The sequence below is a fragment of the Macrosteles quadrilineatus genome, unplaced genomic scaffold, assembly GCF_028750875.1.
Source record: "Macrosteles quadrilineatus isolate MER2022 unplaced genomic scaffold, UCM_ALF_1.0 Scaffold_8__2_contigs__length_117827958, whole genome shotgun sequence".
NCBI lineage: Eukaryota > Metazoa > Arthropoda > Insecta > Hemiptera > Cicadellidae > Macrosteles > Macrosteles quadrilineatus.
In genome coordinates, this window is record NW_026542601.1 from 40,611,793 (window position 1) to 40,631,999 (window position 20,207).

General features: G+C 34.4%; 2 protein-coding genes across 14 annotated transcripts in view; both read right to left on the reverse strand.

Annotated features, from left to right (window-relative positions):
• Nucleotides 1-20,207, reverse strand: part of LOC129001319 (protein muscleblind-like) — a 586,303-nt gene that overhangs the window by 525,386 nt on the left and 40,710 nt on the right. The gene's annotated exons all lie outside the window — the stretch shown is intronic.
• On the reverse strand, nt 13,372-16,335 carry LOC129000337 (uncharacterized protein K02A2.6-like). The gene has a single exon (XM_054427300.1). The coding sequence runs from the start codon at nt 16,333-16,335 to the stop codon at nt 13,372-13,374; it is 2,964 nt and encodes a 987-aa protein (XP_054283275.1).

Genomic DNA, 20,207 nt, shown 5'->3' on the forward strand with positions numbered 1-20,207 from the left:
AATGGTATACGATGTTTAAGGTTTTTATTTATAAGATATACGATTTAATTGTTAAGTGAGTTTAAGTGCATAATAAATAACTCGGTCTGCTTAAATATCTGTTTTGTGATACATAATGATTTTTCAACTCCTTTTAAAGCCATACTAACGCCACACACATACACGCCATACATAACGTGATGTAATTACTTGTATTTTACAAAAACAAGTTTGACTGAACATTGAAAACAATTAGTAATTATATTTCGTTAAAAGAGAGGTGGGTTTTCAACTGTTTGCATCCTGTTCGTGTAAATAAAGAATCAATTGTGCTACCGATTTTATATTTACTATTAGTATTCCTTTTCAGATTACAAACGTGACGTATTTCCGTTATCCAAACATGACACAATTATCAAGTTTCCAAATAAATGCTAACACGTCACCACTTGATTTTACAATTCTACACAGCTAAAAACTAATTCTACTGGTAAACTTGCATTCGTTCTCTTAGACAGTTTGTAAAATGTTAACTGTACATTTATTGCATCAATAACCGAAGGGAATTGCATAAATACTTTACCTGGCTCCCGAAACACATTACCCAGTATAATACAATAAAAGCGTCACTGAAAAGGATAAGCAGAAAATGCACGATTGCTGCATTAAATGGGGTTTGAAATGGAAACCTAGGCAGTGAAACGGTTTAGATAAATTTATGGCACAATAAAATGTTTTAAATTAGACTTTAAACGCTTCTCCGCACAGTCTAAACTACCTTTCTCTCATTTTCTGAATACATTATGCAGTAATGAAATAATAATAACGAACACCAAGGAGGTTTGAAAATAAACGTTTAAAATAATATGATAGACTAAATCACGAAAACTATTAATTAGCCATTTAGTTTCAACCATCATAAATTAAAAACTTGCCGTTACAACTTTGAAATATTATAATACAACGACTATTAAAGTATCTATAGGGACTTTTCAGTCAGATTGTGTGCATTTTCTTAATTCTTAATTCGTAATACCACTAACTAAGAGTTTACATGTAAATGAATCCAATTATTGTGACTTCATTCAAACCTTTTCCCTGTATTGAACAAGCTTTTTATTTAACCTACATTCAAAATTTATGACAACTGATGGAAGTTAACAAACAGTCAGAATTTAAAGGTCAGAATCATTCAACACTCTTGACCTTACTCAAAATTCGACCAGTGACCCAATGATCGTTAGGCGAGTTCTCTAACTAATCCGCTAACTACAATGGCAGAATTACAAATACGCTGATTTTGTATTTGATTTTACAAAAAATAAAAATTATCCGTCTGTCAAGAAAACATTAAATTATATTATAATCGTATTAAAACAATATATACACTATCTAATGCTTAACGATGATACTTGCAAACTGTTTAGTTCCATGAAAATGCAGGGTAGCCACCACAAGCGCAGTGACCCTGTTAAATAATTTATCGTTGTGTAGGTGTCAGCTGGCCGTGTGATAATTAATGTACAATGTGCAGCTATGCTCTCTAGCTCAATAATGCACAATCCCTGATGCAGCGTGCCACTCATGTACCAAATAACTAAGTTGAGGAAAAATCCAATAAATAATTGCTATTATTGGTATCGTTGGATATTGGTATAGTTATATTGTAAACCGGTATTCAACATTTACCAATAAATACGTACCGTAACTCCAACAGAATATTAATTGTAACAGATATAAATAGAGTGATGGTTCGTATTTTCAAAAAGTAATAACTAAGATGCAAGAAGTAGCTGCGGAAATCGATGTGAGAATGAATGGCTTAAAGAAAATCGAAGTCGTTTCGGGGGATTTGGGGCTTAAGGAGATACGATGGTTTGAAACAAGAATCCAAGGCTTTCACTTATACCATATACAATTAAATACTATTATTTAATAAGCAATATACTTCAAAGGCCTGTTAAATCTTTTTTTCTATCTACTAGTATTGATAGTTCGTTTTTGCTGCGTTATAGATAATAAGCACATGATTTAGGTAAATCTTTAGTCGTATGATTAAAATATGCTGCCGTTAAATTCTACGCTCTAGAATCAAATTTACTGCTTTGCTGCTAGTTGAGATTAAACTCAATATAACTGACTTAATCGACAAGATTCTGTCGGAAAATATACAACCAAGCGAATTGGTAATCTGGCTAGGTAGCTGAGTGGTTATAGCCTTTGCCTGACAATTAAATGGTTGCCGAATCAATAAAAAGAAATAAATTTTTAATGGTTCGAAACTGAGTCCAGCTGTTTCTTATTATTGGGTCTTAAAAAATAATCCTGGCTTGTGAAACAGCTGATCTTAGTCAGTAACAAAGCTACACAGATCATCGCACACCATTCTACACTCAACTTTCACTAGTATTTGGGTTAAAATACCCACCTAGGTGGCGTCCACATCTCAACAGAAAAAGATTATAATTAATAAACAAATGTTCTAATTAAAAATGAAAATGAATATAAATTTTACATATTTACCACTTAATGAACAAGCTTAATGGAAAAGTGGCTTTACAAATTTGTGAATGGAAAGGATTAGAGAACGGCTTAAAGTACTTCTGACTCGCTCATTCATGATCGGTTTATTTTGTTTGTTTTTCAGTTACGCCTCTTTCCATTGTCTGAAACCTTGATTTACAGGTAACACTTTTTAGGGATGACGCTATTTTGATTTGGAAGTCGTATAAGTCTCTACACGTCTATAAATCAACAGTAGAGTTGATAAAGACAAGATTAATCTAATGCAGAATACAAAATTAACAGTTTTTCACAAAATAAAACTTACACGTTTTATTTGTGTAAAAAAATCTTTTAATTTTTGACGTACCATTGGTTGTAGTAGACTTCAAAGGTAAAAGGGTCACCTGATGCAAAACTCTAATTCCTAAGGATTGGGACTAAAAAAGGTACAATAAAAAAACTCAACTATAATATCGTAAACTTGAAGGATATACAACCAAGAAAACATAAAAGTTTTGTATGTATTATTTTTAATTTGACACAAATGGCGAAATTTACACACCACATTTTCTGTCTAATTTCGTTTAGATGCATTTCCATGAGCAATTCATACGACCCTGCGCATACATTACAAGCCTGGTTCCGCATTAATAATCGCGCAGGGTGACACCTGCACAATAATAAACAATATTTTAGGGTCACACCCGTGTGGTGGCAATACTGCTGGGTTGTTACACACGTTTGTAATATTTGTCGAGAATTCACACGCTGTATGCAAAGCGATAATGTACAGAAATTAAATTTATTTTACTCGTTGTGGGTTTCAATATAAATGCATTGTCATAATTTTGTCAGTGTTGAAGACTGTGGCAAAACGATTGCAAGCAATATTATTGGAATATTGAAAAATATTAATTTTAACAAACTTAATATGTTTCTATCTTAATGCATCGCGAAAAACACTAAACAAAGACGTATTAAGCGAGTTTTCGTGCTAAAAGACTAATGGAGTACGGCAAAATATTTTTATTTTTTATTTTAATTAACTCATTCCAGTTTTTATTGCAAGTCAGCCTACTCCTTCTTAATATAGTTTACAAATAAAAATTACAATGGATTAAAAAAATAAAAAGTAAAGTTTTTAATTTTAACACAGCTTAATTTTGAAATAAATAAATATGTAGTAGTTTATACATTACCAATATAAAACAGGTCAATAGCGAAACGCAGATTGAACGAAAACTGTATTCATATTATGTTAAATGAGCGATTAAATGAAAAACACGTAAAAATATTTCTTTCCATTTCTGATTGGTGTTAGATTGTGTTTATTAACCTAGGTTTATAGAATATTTTGTAGAACACAGGCTAAACCTGTCTACACCAGTTGTTAGTCTAAAATATTAATGTTAGTAAGGTAAAACATTTTCGGGGATTTCAAAATGTTAATTACAAGGATTAACTATTAAATAATGCAGAACAACGGCATTATACCTTTTGTCACTTTTAACACCTAATGAGTTCAAAGCAAAAACCCGACTTATGGCTTAATTCTGTTGGAAGCAACGTTGTTTTAAGGCAGTTTGTTACAATACTCGGAAGTTCAATTTTGAGAACGGAAATTACATGCTGTAGGCCCATGAATATCGAACAATAAACTGTCAAGGCTTACTTATACTTTGAAACTCAGCAACGCAAACTAGTAGAAAATGGAATATTTTTGGTCATTGAGGATTTTTAATTTACATTAACGTATTCAGGCTATGTCAATATACTAAAGCAAAAGCACAAATCATCAGAAGTAAAAGTTATTTAACATTAGACGTCACATATTTAAATCAATAAATACAATTGTTTGGGACATATTATAAAGAAATTAAAGTGTCTGGCCTTGAAAACTGGCTTAAAAGGAATTGCTATAAAATGCCAAGTCGGTGGTTGTACACCATAACAACATGTAGGACTACTGTACCGATAAAGGAAAAATAAGACTTCCTTTCTGCAATCCTTTGGGCTGAAAATCATTCTCAACAAAGAGGGTAAAACGTTCTTATATTAAAATAAAATTTCTTTATACTAGTATGAATATGGGTAGTAATGAAAAATCAGCGACAAATTAATGGCAATTTAAATAATTTTAATTAAATCTTTTTTGGACGACGTCAACACATCAGGAAGCGTATTCCAGAAATGTTTGTTAAGGATGGAGTCAACTTAATTCTAATGATAATTTTACCACTGACTATAATTAGTTAGTTCTTTATCCATGACTATTTCACCTTCAATAATCAAAATACATTTTCACCATACTGCATCAAAAACAGTTGTTTTTAATACATGCGCTGCGGGTCTAAAGTAGCCCTTATACTCCCTAGCCAGTAAAAAACATGTTTAGTCCCTAGGGAGTAAAAGTCTGGTGTTGTAAACACAGTTGTGCACTTTGGTTGTAGGCCATCACATGTATAGTAAGATAGTAAGTATGTTTTGCTCGTTTTAATCGGTTGAAGCTAAATATTGCATTCTTGTTACCAGTTCGACATATCACTGGTTTTGTGTCCAGTATAATGCACACTAAAACAATCTTAATAGTCGACAAGATTGACTCACTTACTAAACAGCTGCTTGTTTGCATCAGCTAAATTGGAAACAAGTTAGAAGCCGTTTTAAGAGGTCATCTTTATATGAAAGGTTTTGTCGTCTTCTAACTCAGTTTCCTTAAACTATGGTGCAATATGACGGCAAATATAGTTCATCACACGATCATAAAGTGCCTTTTCAACACCCGCTCATTTCCAACCTCGGCTTCGCCTCGATGGTAAACTCCGGTCGAAAAGTGACACTAGTGATGAATTATTCTATTTGGTCCAGTACTGAATCATCAAAAAAGCCACAGACCTTCCTCAGTATCGCACCAACAATCCTCCAATAACTAGTTATTAGACGATTGTTGGCCTAGGCTAACACTATTTTAACAAACAAATTTAGTAAACATCTTAATAAATTTCCATTCCACCTTTAACTTCCCCGTCAAACAGTATATGAGTAGAAGGTGAGTATATTAGTCAGGCTTATCATTTTACCGCACTCCAAACGCCGCATATATCACTTGCTTTGTTGTCTGAACGATGCGCTTTTATCTGCTTATATAGACGACGAGAGCAATCGACTATCTCCTCCACTTGCTTTGCGTACTTTGTTAGTCTTTGTATATCCTTAGACTCCTGTTATCTATGGTATAGCTTAAAACATTTTCACGATTTAGAGTTTTATCAAGGTACGGAGACTATAATGTTGTAGAAATAACCGAAAAGTAATGGGTAATACAAATACGTTTTTTTAAATTGCGATTGGTGTGAATGCTACTAGAACTAGATAGCATGGCAATTCACTAACTGTGGAAGGTCTTTCAAGTAGTACCACGAAAACCAATTAATCATTTAGTTTCAATTAGTTTAATATAGTAGTTGAAAGTATTTATACGTCAATCTCGTACTTCACTAATTCATCGTTTCATTTCCTATGTGTTTCATTTCCTTCCATGAGACTGAGGTCAAAATGGATAAAACTGGCACCTACTGCAAAACAGACAAAGATTTTCCAAACTAATTTTTATTTTTTACTCATATTCTAAGCCGGTTTAACATTTTCAAAGATGATTATAGGTTTTAATAATTTTGCTGTAGCTAAAAAGTTACAGTATTAATGATTATTTTCCATACATGCAACTCAGGTAAGTATATGAAACATTATTCGAACAACGATTGATTTTGATAGTGAAATAAACACCTAGTACAGTCGGAGTAAATATTTTTAGAGAACACGGTTAATTTTGCCACTGATAGAGTTTCCTATTTGAAAAAAACCCTATTTCCTACTATTCACATCCCTTGTTATTTGTTATACAATAAACTGTTAATGGAGAGTTGGAGTCACATAAGTTGATAAATAAATAACAATACATTTCTCAGCATTTAACAGCAATACATGCTGGCGCCTCTACTATAATACCTGCAACTACGAACACTTGTCTGCCGCAAAACCGTGGACTATACTATAAGAACAAGTAGACTCCTCATCCAAATGTCAAATTTGAAGCTAGTTTTTAGTGTCTAGTTCCTTTTTCGACACTAGTTTTGAAGTTTTATTTCTATTATTATCGAAGTGACTTTAAGATTGGTACCTTACTTTTCGGTAATACAATAATAGAACCAGCTATTGTGTATAATTCAATTTTGTTTTTTGGGTTAATTCATTGAAATAAATTAAATTACTATAAACAGATTGTAAATAATAACACGCTCCTAACGGCAATGGAGGGAACCAACATCTAAACACTCTTCAGCTGATCCATAAGGATGACAAATATGTTCTATCGCATAACCCAGTACAAACCATGTTATCCAAGACATAAACACGTGAACAACAACAGTTTGGCCAACGTTATCCCGCTTATAAGAGCAAAAAGAGATAAAATTTATTAGAATAAATGGCTTCGACAAAATCGAAGTCGTGAGGCGGGATTTAAGGATTCTGAGCAGTCAATGGATGGCGAGTAGAGCCTTGCTATTTGTTCTGGAGTCACGTGAATCCAGCTACGATTACATACATGGCTTCCACTTTAACTGAACACTTTTGAGTTGTATGAAATGAAAAGTCAATTTAACATTAAAAAAATTCACTCAACATATTTTAAATAATCGATTTCATATCATTCAACTAATAACCCTGCGTTTATCAATGAATTGTAGCAATCTCTGTGCCGACTTTGTTGTAAGCTAGTGGCTTGTTAGTGTTGTGGCTAGTAAGCTTAGGAATTGTTGAGTTGGCTACTCTATTTTTGAAACTTTGGTTTTGATTTATTTAAACATTTCTTTCAATTTAGGAACGTTATTAGTAATAGATTTTTACGTAGTCTAACCACTAATTAAGGTACATGTTTGACACCGTTATAATAATTCTAAACCAACAATGTTATTTAGCGTTAGTTTTTGAATATTTTGGTTATTAATAGATACAAGTAATATACAGTATCAAAAACTAATGATCCAGTAACATCGGATTGAAAACTAAAATTAGTTGAAACATCAATAATACACACAATGTTGTGTACTCAGAACACAATGTCACTGAAGTGATTCAATATAGTGTCAAATGGTTCGCACAACTTGTCCTAACTCTAAACCTGCTCGATTGTTGGGCAACTTCCTGCGTCAGACTGAACTTGTCAAGAGTTCAAGCTTAGTTGTACAACAACAACACCGCTATATGGTGCTTTGTGTATTAATAGTCGAGGTTGTAGGATACGGCAAGCCTATATTGACGGAATAGTGAGTCAATATGTTGGAATATGCTATTAACCCTAATGTGTAGATTACTTTGTGTTTGCATGTAAACTACATCGTACGCACCAGCGATAAAAGGCTACATAATTATATATTACATTGTGGGTTACAGTTAAGAAAGAAATCAGTTGATTTGCCTCATTGTCAATTAAATTTTGAGATGCATTATCCTACAGAATGGTAATATAAAGGAAGAAACCAACTAGGCTATGATATTGTCAACTAAATTGAAGGATACTATAAAGAAACAAATCGACTAGGGAACGTACCCTTGACACATTAACTAAGCTACATCACCGAAATAAAAAAAAAATGTCATTGGCAGTCTTAAAAAAGTGTTATGAACACAACCCTAATTTCTTTGTTAAATGTTACTTGAACATTAGTGTACTACTCACTTGACTTTGGTATTATTCCGACCACACCGATAAATCGACTTCCAAATAAGATTTTAATTAGTTTAAATAACAATAATATCTCCCTAACGTAACCTAACTACCCTTTGGTTAGATTATATTATTACGTGTAGTCATTAGGTGTGGTTGGTATTATACCAAAGTACCAAAATAAGGATATTTTCATTAATCCACGCGAAATGCGGAACTTAAAATTCCTTAGTCAGGAATTTGTATAATCATGTAGCCTAAGTTAATTAAGTTGTAAGTGTAAATATGAAAGTCTTGTGACCAGGAAATTGAAGGGATTTCTAATTTCCAAAATACCTTGGAAAATGGAGCTGCTACGCGTGACCTATGGCGTTTGCTGTAAGTAAAGATCCAGAGAAGATAAGCTAGAAACTAAATTCTCAGCTACGTTCTAATTGTGTGACAATACTTACACCTTCCCTATAAGGATTACTGGCACAACACTCACCTGAAAAATACATACATATTAATTAGTACTAATTATAGTATTAATTAGAACTAAAAAAAATGTCTTACACGCCTCATAACTCTTCATCGTTTGTAGAACATTCTTTCTAATACTGAGAAAAAAATCCAAGGTAATGTAAAGAAATGCATTGGTTTAAAGACATAAATCATAACAACACCTGACAATATTGAATGCAAATTAAAGTTCAAAGAGCTATTTATACCAATTTGGTCCAATAACCATTCCAATCCAATCCAAACAACCTTTGACCGATTAAAAGATAAACATAATCTACAGTGAAATATTCTGATGGAATATTTCAAACTAGATAAAACATTCAAAGTTTTACTCAATAAAAATGGTATGTCTTTTTTGCTTTGAATCGGGTGCGAGTTTTTAGTATCTCACCTTCTATATTTAAAATCCCATAATAGTTAACATTATTTAAAACATATTACTACTGTCCAACGTACTAGAACGACGTATAATGAAGGATAATGTAAAATAAAATCCATAGTTTAAAAAATTGTATTCCCAGTTATTACAGTTAATTGTTTCCTACATCATAAAACACTTAAACAAAACAATACTGCAGTCTAAAAATTCTTTGAGGAATTTCAAACAGTATAGCCATTTAAATTCTTAAAAAGTAAATCCTTTTCACGTAGAGTACAGATTTTTATAATATATCTAATAAAATTTTAAACCAAAAACCCTAAATTACTTACTTTATAGTGAATTACGTAAAACAAACTATAACTAACCAGAGTAAACCCAAAGCAACACGAAGGCGACTTAGTAACAAATGTTATTAAGTGAACATTATACAGAGCGGGAACCAGTGAATTAGGCGGGTAGAGCGCAATGCAATATATCTAGGAGGGGTTGGTTTTAACCCCCCCCCCCACAATTCCCCCCCCCCGACCTAACAGAGCCGCACGGGAGACATTAGGCTGATATATAAACGGTTAGCGAATCGCAGAGCCAATCACAGTAATTGCAATATACCGAACTGCTGAGCTCCAGTTACGTGTTCTGTAACGAGCATCTGCTGAAACGCTGATGATTTGTCTTTTACCTTAGTTTCATAAAGTTTTTTGCACTTTGGTATTATACCGACCACCTAAATTGGGTTAGGTTAGGTTAGGATAAGATAACCAGAAGATAACCTAGCCTAACCTAACCTAAGGGTAGCCAAGTTAGGTGTGGTCGGTATAATACCAAAGTGCCAGTTTTTTTTTTTACCTATGCTTAGCAAGGAGGTGAAGTCCCAACAACTTGAGGTGTGGTCTTTCATTGTGCACTTGTTTTTATTTTAAAAAATTGGCTACGTTCATCATTGGCTACGCATGATGAAATGCAACGTTCATCATCTAAATTATAGTTTGCAATTCATGAAAACACTAATATTTTATATTTTGAGTCTAGTGGTATTGTTCTAATATATGATTGATAAACCTTTGTGACTTTAATACAATTTTATAACATGTAAGGGGTTTTTAGTCAAATTCCAATAGAACCAAAGTAAAATGAACTTACTTAAATTAAACAATAACTGTGTTTCATGTTCTTTGTAAAATCATATTACCTAGTCGTAGCACATACTTTTAGATACTATCGGAGCATACTGTGTAAGCTATAAAAGTAATGCAAGAAGGTAATAAGGTACATAATAGTTCATGAACAACCTGTGTCCTTAAATAGCAAACAAATTTAGATTATGTATACCTCGAAACATTTATTCACCATCAACAAACCAATTTTGTGTTCATTTGTCATACTTATGATGCTTATGTTTAAAATACATCAAAATGAGAAGTCCTGTATACAACGTTGATATTTGTATCTACAAGCTTTAAATTTCACATTGTTACAAGATACAAGATACAAGAACTTTATTGTTAGTAAAATACATAATATGGTACATTAGTATCTCCTAACTCGTCAATTACTCCTAAACATAAACATAATTTAACACAATTTAACTTCTTCACCTTATAACATATTTTAACATTCTATAATTAGTAAATTAAATTAATCTTCAGTCACTAGCCAAAATTCATCTATTGTGAACAAACAGAGCTTGATTAAAACTTTCTTCAACTTCTTTTTAAATAAATTAAGAGGGAAATTTTGAAATTGATTACTGTGATGTAAAGGTGTGTGACCATCAGCGTTAGTATATATATATATAGCACGTCTAAGTTATGCAGTTTCCCCTATATTGAGCGTAACATGACGTGGTTCTAAATTAATTATCGCGCAGCCGGCTGCCACCATTACGACGATAAATAACCCAAGGGTACATACAGTGCGTTGGCAGCACTGAGCGCTGAGCATTCTGCACTGGCTGTGTTAAACTGTGCTTTCTAGCACAGAAAACAGTAGTATGTTTTCTGTGTTTCTAGTCATGAGTTATTTCTGGCTAGTTTGGGATGGAAGCAATCAGATATTTGAATAACATTTCGAAATAATCTTTATACAATCTTCAAATAACGTTTTGAAATTATACAGCAATAAGGAAGTAAAATTAGACATTTTTACGTCCAAACAGATTTTGTATTTGTGGATATTAACATAAATCCCCACATACATCATAAAGCTGATATAATTAACATACTTGGAATGAAATGATTTATTTAGAATTAATAAAATAACAAACTCACTTCTCTACTTACTCTAACTTGTTACAAATTCATTGAGGGGTCCACAATCTTGCTCTGTTGGACATTTTCCAGACGCTCTGCACTAAATATCCGAGGTATAAGACTTTCTTTATCTGCTAATTAATGAGCCAAAGCTAAGAGCTATCCAAACTAATTGTTATTGATTCAACCTACATATATCTAGCTCTAGCCAATGTTATCTTACTATGCTTAGGAATGACTCTGCCAACATGCCTAAATGTTGATAACAGCCTTTTTAGTTCGGTTAAGGCCTTATTTTATATTTGAAACAAAGCATTAGGCGTTTTTAGCGTTGAATATAATGCTCTTTTAATTTGTGTTCTAAAAATAACAATGTCATAATCAAAAAACCCTAACAGGACATCTTCACCTACTAAACATACATAAAGTTTTAGTTGGCTATGTAATGTATGACATTGCATCTTACATTTATATGGTGTACAATCATGACATATGTATTCATTGCATATTATAAACATATTGAATCTTTATTTGAAACGTTAAAAGATTTTTTACGTGGTTTTTAAAAAAAGAAGTTAAACATTTTTGGTATTTAAAATATAAGTAGCGTGCTCTTAACTTCATTTTAAAACAAGAGCCCTTATTATAGGTATTTGGTAGTTTGGCAGAGTTCAATAAACATAACTATATCGTTATGACGTCTTCATTTAACTAGCCATAAAAAGCACTGTCATAAAGTAGAATTAGAGCAGATTAACGGGTTAACACTCACTTTTAGACGACAAATTTGGTTTGTTCCGCGAAGGAAACAAGATCAAGTGTTTCAGTTGAACACCTGTTTGTCATATTCGGAAGTTCAATTCTGAGCTCGGAAATTACATGTTGAGGTGTCCTGAAGCTTGTACAGTAAAGTGTCAAAGCTTTATAAAGTACATTAGTCCAGCATGTATCATTGTAACAATAACAATATATTGCCTACGCTTTATAGAAAAAATACACATTTATTGCACAACTTTAAAAACATACTTTTACAATTGGTCAAGTTGGCAAGGTTAATTTGAAATACTGTCTTGACGATAATTCATGGTATATTTATTATTGTTTGTGACTGAAGCTGATAACGAAAAAATATTAAAACTGTTCTATTTCTAATACAAGAATATTAAACACATATCTTGTTTCAACAAACTCTATTTTCAACTAAACCAATGTTTACCAAAACATGTTTACAAAAATCATCTGTCAACAAAAGATATTTAAACACAAATAAATCATATGACTAAAAGAACATACTTAATACAACATCCCGCCTCAAGATGTCTACATCTTCATGAAGCTCGGTACCGCCTCGGTATCTTGATGGACCTTCCGTAATGGGTAAATGTGCCAGCGTCTGGACGATCACGTGAGTTAGATGGACAATTAAGGACCGTAGATGAACAGTTTGAAAGAATGCAATCTTCTCCGTAGTATGGTGCAGGAACTAAGAACTTCTGGTTTCGTCGAATGGTTTTCTTGTCAATGTCCACAAGGTAGGAACGTGGTTCGTTCAATTCCCTGACTACTTTACCATGTCTACGTAGATCTGTGATCCATACCATGCTTCCCTCTTCTAATTCACTTAAACCCCTCGTTCCATCTCGTTTATCAAATTGCATCTTATACTTCGACTGGTACTTATTCTCCCTCTCAAAAAAGTCTTTATTTTCCACAGGATTTCCAACCAAAGTAGATGGAAGATTGTCTCTTATTTTCCCTCCAAACATAGGTTCTGGAATCAATGGTTCACTGTGATTAGTTGAGTTCTGAATACACACTGGACACGATTTGCTTTTTCTTTCTATTTCTTGAGAAATTCCAGGCCACCACATGGTTTCCAAAGCACGTTTCCTTGTTTTTGTGATTCCCAAGTGTCCACTGTGAAGCCCCTCAAGCATTTCCGCTCGTAGTTCATGAGGTATTATCATCCGAGTTCCTCGAAGCAATAACCCATCAATACAACTTAACTCGTCTTTCACATTAAATTATTCTTGAATCTCATTAGGTAAACTTGATTTTCCAGGCCATTCGTCTAAAATTTTTAGCTTGAGTTGTGCACATATTGGATCCCTCATTTGTGAGTGAAGTACTTTTGTCACATTTTCGTCTGTAGTGTTTATTCTAATCATACTGATTTCATGGACGAAGGCTTCCACTTCTTCTGTCAATTCGCCATCTTCATTAGCCGGAATAGGACATCTCGATAGCAGATCTGCTATGGCAAGGTCTTTTCTTGGGGTCCAGGTCATGCGATAATCGTATCTCATCATACGCATTCGGAATCGCTGTAGCCTCGGTGAGAGCTCGTCCAAATTTTGTCTTTTGAAAATTGAGACAAGCGGTTTGTGGTCGCTCTCAATTGTGTACATTTTACCCATCAGGAAACATTTTAAACGGTCACTTGCCCAAGTGCACGCAAGCGCTTCTCTCTCAATGTTACTGTAGTTTTCTTCAACAGGCATTAGAGTCCGAGATATATATGCCACAGGTTTCTTGTTTTCTCCTTCAACTTGTAGTAAAACCGCTCCAAGACCTTTTTTTGAAGCATCACAAGAAAGAATCGATGGCTTTTCCGGATCGTAAACAGTTAAACATGGCTCTGATGATAAAATCTGTTTCACTGTGACAAAAGCTTTTTCCTGAGTTGGTCCCCAAAAGAAATCGTTTTTAGTCTTTAACAAGCTCGTAATTGGCTCTAAAATCTCACTGCAGTTCGGAATAAATTTAGCCAGAAAAGTTATCATGCCCATGAATCTCTGGACTTCATTAGCATTACTTGGGGCTGGTAAGTCCACAACTGCTTGTACCTTGCTTGGATCAGGCTTGATTCCTTCCTTAGACAGCACAAACCCTAAAAATGTCACAGTCTTCTTGCAGAACTCAGACTTCTGCTTATTCAAAGTGATTCCATTAGCTTGCACTCTCTCTAGAACGGCTCTAAGACACTCGTCGTGTTCCTCTTTCGTTCTTCCCCATATCAAACAGTCATCAATGTGCACTAAACAGTTCTTTGCCCCTTCTAAAGCTTTTGACATACGGCGCTGAAACTCTTCATGAGCAGATGTAATTCCAAAAGGTACCTTACAGAATTTATACCTCCCGAAAGGGGTGATAAATGTTGTGTAATCTTGAGACTCCTCTGCAAGGTTCAGTTGCAAGAAACCGGAATTCGCATCGATTTTGCTGAAGTACTTGGCTCCCGCGATCTGGGACAATGAAAGTTCAATCTTTGGAATAGGATAAAACCGACGTTTCACACTGTTGTTGAGTTTGGATAGGTCCACGCAGATCGTAACCCCACCTCTCTTTTTTGCGCAAACTACCATTGGTGCGCACCAATCAGTCGCGTGTTCAACTGGGACAATCACTCCTTTTTCAAGCATATTCTCTAACTGCTCTTTCACCTTGCTTTTTAAAGGTATTGGTACAACCCTGGGGGTAGATATAGCATAAGGAACTGCATTCTCCTTCATTTCTATCTTGTACTCTCCTTTCATATTTCCCAATCCTTGAAATAAATTAGGGTACTCAGTAACCCAGTCAATATCTGATGAATCTACAGAAAAGATCCTCTTCACTAGGTTCAGCTCTTCACAGGAACGTCTGCTAAGAAGTGGAACAGTGATCTCCTCAGAAATATACGCATTATCATAAATTGATACACCCTTATGTTCAAGCTTCAGCCTTAAAGTTCCCAAAATATAGATTCGTTCTTTCTTCTTTGCACTGTACACAGGGGATTTGCACTTTCCTAGAGGCAGAGTCTTAATAAAATCACCAAGAACTCCTACTGGAATCATGGTTACATCAGCGGCTGTGTCAAGTTTAAATTTTATAAGCCCTAACACTTGGTTTCCACAGCTTGCTTTTACCTCCTGGGCCCAGGCTCTGTCATTGTTTTCTATATTCCCGATGAAAATCTCAGGAACCTGTAGATCTCCACAGTCTGAAACTTGCTGTTCGATTTCTTTAACAACGTTTTTGTTTTTTCTCATCCACTTTTCGCGGTAGGGACAGCATCGAAAAAAATGTCCAATCTCGGAACATTTGTCACATTTGGCTTTCCTAGCAGGACATTCGGCCAGTGATCCGTGCCAATCATAACCACATTTCCTGCACTTCTTTGTATTTTCTGCATCCTCGATGTATTTCTGGTCACAAACTCCTTCTGTCCGATTCGCTTTACCGTTTTGAACTGACGTTTTATTTACCAAAAAAACATTAGTATTGGCAAGTTCACGTTTTTGGCGTTCTAGCTCCTCATGTTGGCGCAAGGTATTAATTGCTTTCTCCAGAGTCAATTGAGATTCCAGCTGGAGTCTATCACTCAGACCCTCATCTTGCATACCAATAATGAGGACGAGAAGCATCATCTCATCATTTAGTTCACCCCATGCACACGTTTTCGCAAGGCCATGCAAATCTGTTATAAATTTTTCAGATGGATCACTCCCTTGCTTGTGTCTCAAAAATTTTGATCTCTCATAAATTATATTCCGTCTTGGCACAAAGTATTCATCAAAGGCCCTAAGAGCCTCGTCATAAGTATTAGGTTTTGGTGAAAACGAATCAAAAATATCTTCACTTCTACTACCCATTACAAACAAAAGTACATCGATTTGCCGAGCGTCGGAAGTGCTATCCAGACCGCAACCCCGTCTCCACCGTCTGTACCTTTGAAAGCGATTCCTCCAGGAATGCCACTCATTCGGAGTAAAAGAGAACGTTTCTGGAGTTGGTAACGTGATATTGACCATCGGAGTAGGAGTATACATAGCTGCATCATTTTCTCGGTTCGTATGTCCCAATGCAAAACCTCGTGACTCATCTTTAGTCTTTCTAGAGTCCCTTTCTGAAACGTAGTTGAGTTCACTTTGGGCGTCGTCCTCACCGTTATCCTCATACCTGTGCCTCCGAGTATTTCGTTTTTTTCTGCCCTTACTTGACATTATGCGTGGTTTTAGACTTTCAGTTCGATAAAAATCCACTAAGCTGCCACCATGTTCTATTTCTAATACAAGAATATTAAACACATATCTTGTTTCAACAAACTCTATTTTCAACTAAACCAATGTTTACCAAAACATGTTTACAAAAATCATCTGTCAACAAAAGATATTTAAACACAAATAAATCATATGACTAAAAGAACATACTTAATACAACAAAAACAGTTTATTTCAGGCGTTACACACCTTTTTGAAAACAGGAGAACCTGGTCCTTTGTCAAATTTCACCAAATTTCAACCTACACGTTTAAAATACAGGATAAACACTAAACTTAAGTTCTCAGTTCCGACGTTTCGCCGCACCAAGTCAACGTGCGGCGTTTTCAAGATACTTCTCACATAACGCGTAAGCGCCTAAACACGAATCAACGAGAAATCGTAAAACACAAGTGTATAAATACGAATTTAATATTACATATAGAATAATATTGCATTAGTTCAGTCAATGATAAGTAAGGTTCGAGAATTGGCTATGGCAAGTGTTATAAAATTTTTAAATTTGACAACTGAAAAGGGTAATATTTTGATTTGGAAGGAATGTTGAAGGTACTAATAATTATTTTACTCTGAGTGCTTTTCAATTATATATTTTTTACCAAATATAGGCCTATCCCCAGGTAATCTCTGATGAAAAGTCATAGAAAGACGAATGCTAAGCAATCGTTAATCGTTACAGCCTGGGAGGACAATTTAGTAGTTTTTCACAATGATAAACATCTCAAAGAAATCCTTAAGACACGACTAATAAAAGAATTCAAAATTAAAGATATGGGGACAGCAAAATTTATTCTGGGATTAAGAATAACCCGGGATAGGAAAAACAAGAAGATTGTCTTGATCAACAAGCATTAAACTGTGAAAAAGGAAGGAAGCTCAAGTTGGAGGAGGATATATAAAATTTACATAACCTTAAATATATGATAAAACTCAGAGAATATAACAACTAATCGGCATGGAAAATAATACAATTTTGCAATTTGCTTAATCTAATGCTAATATTGAATGTCCTATTTTATTTGTTAAAGTAAAGCACTGAGGGGTAATGAATTTAAAGTACTTATAATGAATCGACGAAGATAATGAAACTATAGTGACCCCACAGATTATGTTTATAAAGAGGGTTTTGTGCTCTAAAACGTGAGCCAAGATCTCTGGAGAGGTTCCAAATCAGAAGCATTGAGCGCAATTATTATTTGTTCTCTGAAATGTTGGCCTAATTTAGAGCAGTTTGGGACTAAGTGCTGTACGAATCCTTGTAACAACCATGTTAATGAACAAACTCTATGAGCAATAGTGAAATATGTTAGACAAAGTTGTTGGCGACTGTTGTAATAAGAATGATTGATATATTCTGTACTCGTTTACGTACATGTTACAATATTGTTAAATTACGATATTAGCGATTTGAAACAACAACCATTAGCTCCAACCATTTGAAACTCTCCCCATTGGCTTGCCAATAACCCACATATTGGGGTAAGCGGTAGGAGTTACGAAAATATACTGTGGAGAAAACCTGATAAGTTACAATAACTTTTGAACCGCAATTTTTGCAGCAATACGGATTGTGCCATTTTGTTCACAGTTAGTCAAAACCATTCGTGACCGTAATATAGGTCAGATTTTTCCATTATTTTATGGAATTTTATAAGAAAATTGCCTAAATTTACCTTGGACTAGTACTCGATATTATAATGTGATTAAAATCTGACCAAAGGTGTAGTCTGTAGCTCTGCACATCCAAAGGCAGACACACACCACAAGCAGAGAATAAAAAGTTTATTCTTTGCTTTTAACATTTAATTTTTATTCTGTGCTCTGTTATACTTACACAGACATCATTTCAAAAACCAATTTTGGGCCGTAAACGGTTGTTTCAACCCGAAACTAACACTCGAAAACTTTGACGATAGCAATACTTTTTCCATATACCATTTAAAAAGAGGGATAGTACAAAAACTATGGTTGTCAAAAGATATTTCCTTGCACTGGAAAAACATAGGTGGACTCACAGACTAATAAAGGACGTCGTATTACCAAGATATTAAGAGACCATTGGTAATAAGTTTTGATTTGAAAGATTTTTTTTTTCTTATCGTTAAAGCATTGCAAGCAAGAGATGTACCTTATGTTTGCACGTGTTAATAGTATATACAGTACATTCCATTATCTAATATTTACAGTTACTTAATTTCTAAATACATTTTATTAGAACTGCCCCAAAATACAGACAAGTCTCTTCACTTCTTAAGAAGCGATGCTTTTGTGAGCAATAATGCTGAGAAATACGTTAAATTAAACTTAACCTGAAAAATGAAAAATTGTTTTCGGACCTAGAACATTAGTATCATCACAAAAAACACCGTACCATATTTGTGTGTATCACTCGGGTTTCAAAACCTATTCGTCTACACAGCGTGTATTTTATGCAATGGAGTTTCTAAACTAGTGCATGAAGTTGAGTGAGTGGTGCGGTGGTTTTTAAGTTGTATGTCAAAGTTGTTTCGCTGGTTTATCAAACGACGAAGTCTTATCATTTAGCCCAGTCAATAAAGACACAAAAACGACCAACGTCGGAACAAATTAGTGACAAGCAAAACTATATACCACTGGATAGTACATATAGAGATGTACATTTTCCCAAAAGTCCCCTAAAATCCCCCCGGTGCTTTCCCCCCCACCCCCCCTCAAAGTCAGGAATTGCAAGGTTTTACTAAATCACGCTTAAGTCCAGTATGGTTTATCCGATTGTAATCATTTATAGCTCGTTATATTCCTAAATAAATTGTCTAAAATAAGTTCCTTTACACTTTTGCGTTAAATCCAATACTTTCTTCAAAATTTAATGATAAACTCTAAAAATAAGCAAATCTTTAAGCCGATATTTCAGTTTTTCTGCCGTAGTTTTTTAAATAGTAGAAAAAATGAAAAACGCCTTCTCTAAAGGTTGTAGAGAATGTCTTTCTGAACATTTTCATATAAATAAGTATAGGATTGTGATATAAATATGGGCAGGGGAACGGTAAAACGAGACGAGAGTCTGGGCCTCGACGACGCAGCGCAGCCGTCGTGCCGCGCGCCGCCTTATAACCGCGAGTGAAGTTATCCACCCTGGGTAAGGTACAGTACAGAATGAGTTTGTTATGCAAAATCAATTATCTATTAATGAGGTTTGAACTAATACTGTCAGAGACTACACAGTAGACTTTAGTGTTATACCTATTATTTATTTATTTATCTAATTTCTTATAATCTTTAATGAAACTTTAAATATAGCCCTAGTTTCAAATAATTACAAATGCCAGTATGCCTGTAATTAATTATATGAACTCTTATTAAATTATAGTTTAAGATAATAGATAGAGAATATTGTTCCAACAATCACAGGTTGCGAGGTTCCAGACGGAAGGCCTAGAGACTCAGTGAGGGTGTGGGGCTACTGACACTTACCCCATTTATGACGTGTCAATCAAGTTCGGTGGCTCGCTTTTAGCACCTAAAACAGCTGTTGAAGTTCTGTGTCTCGTCAGTCTTAGGTGGAGAGTTATTGTGAACGGTGCTGATAAAGTCTCGATTTGCTAAAAAGTTTTCAACTTTAATGTGCGGTTTCAAGAAGTAATTCAGTGAAAGGCGTATGACAGTACAAGAAGTAGTACAGTGGCGTGATGTACAATTAATTTTGACAAGTGATTGTGATTGGACATTATTTAGTTTTTGGATATTCTAACTAGAAGGTTGGATATATCCATTATAAGATTGGTTACTGAAACTAAAAGACTATTTGAGCTTCGAGTTAGCTGCAAGACCCCCTT

Coding starts and splice junctions, on each gene's coding strand:
- LOC129000337 (XM_054427300.1), bottom strand. CDS start 16,335: ATGTCAAGTAAGGGCAGAAAAAAACGAAATACTCGGAGGCACAGGTAT.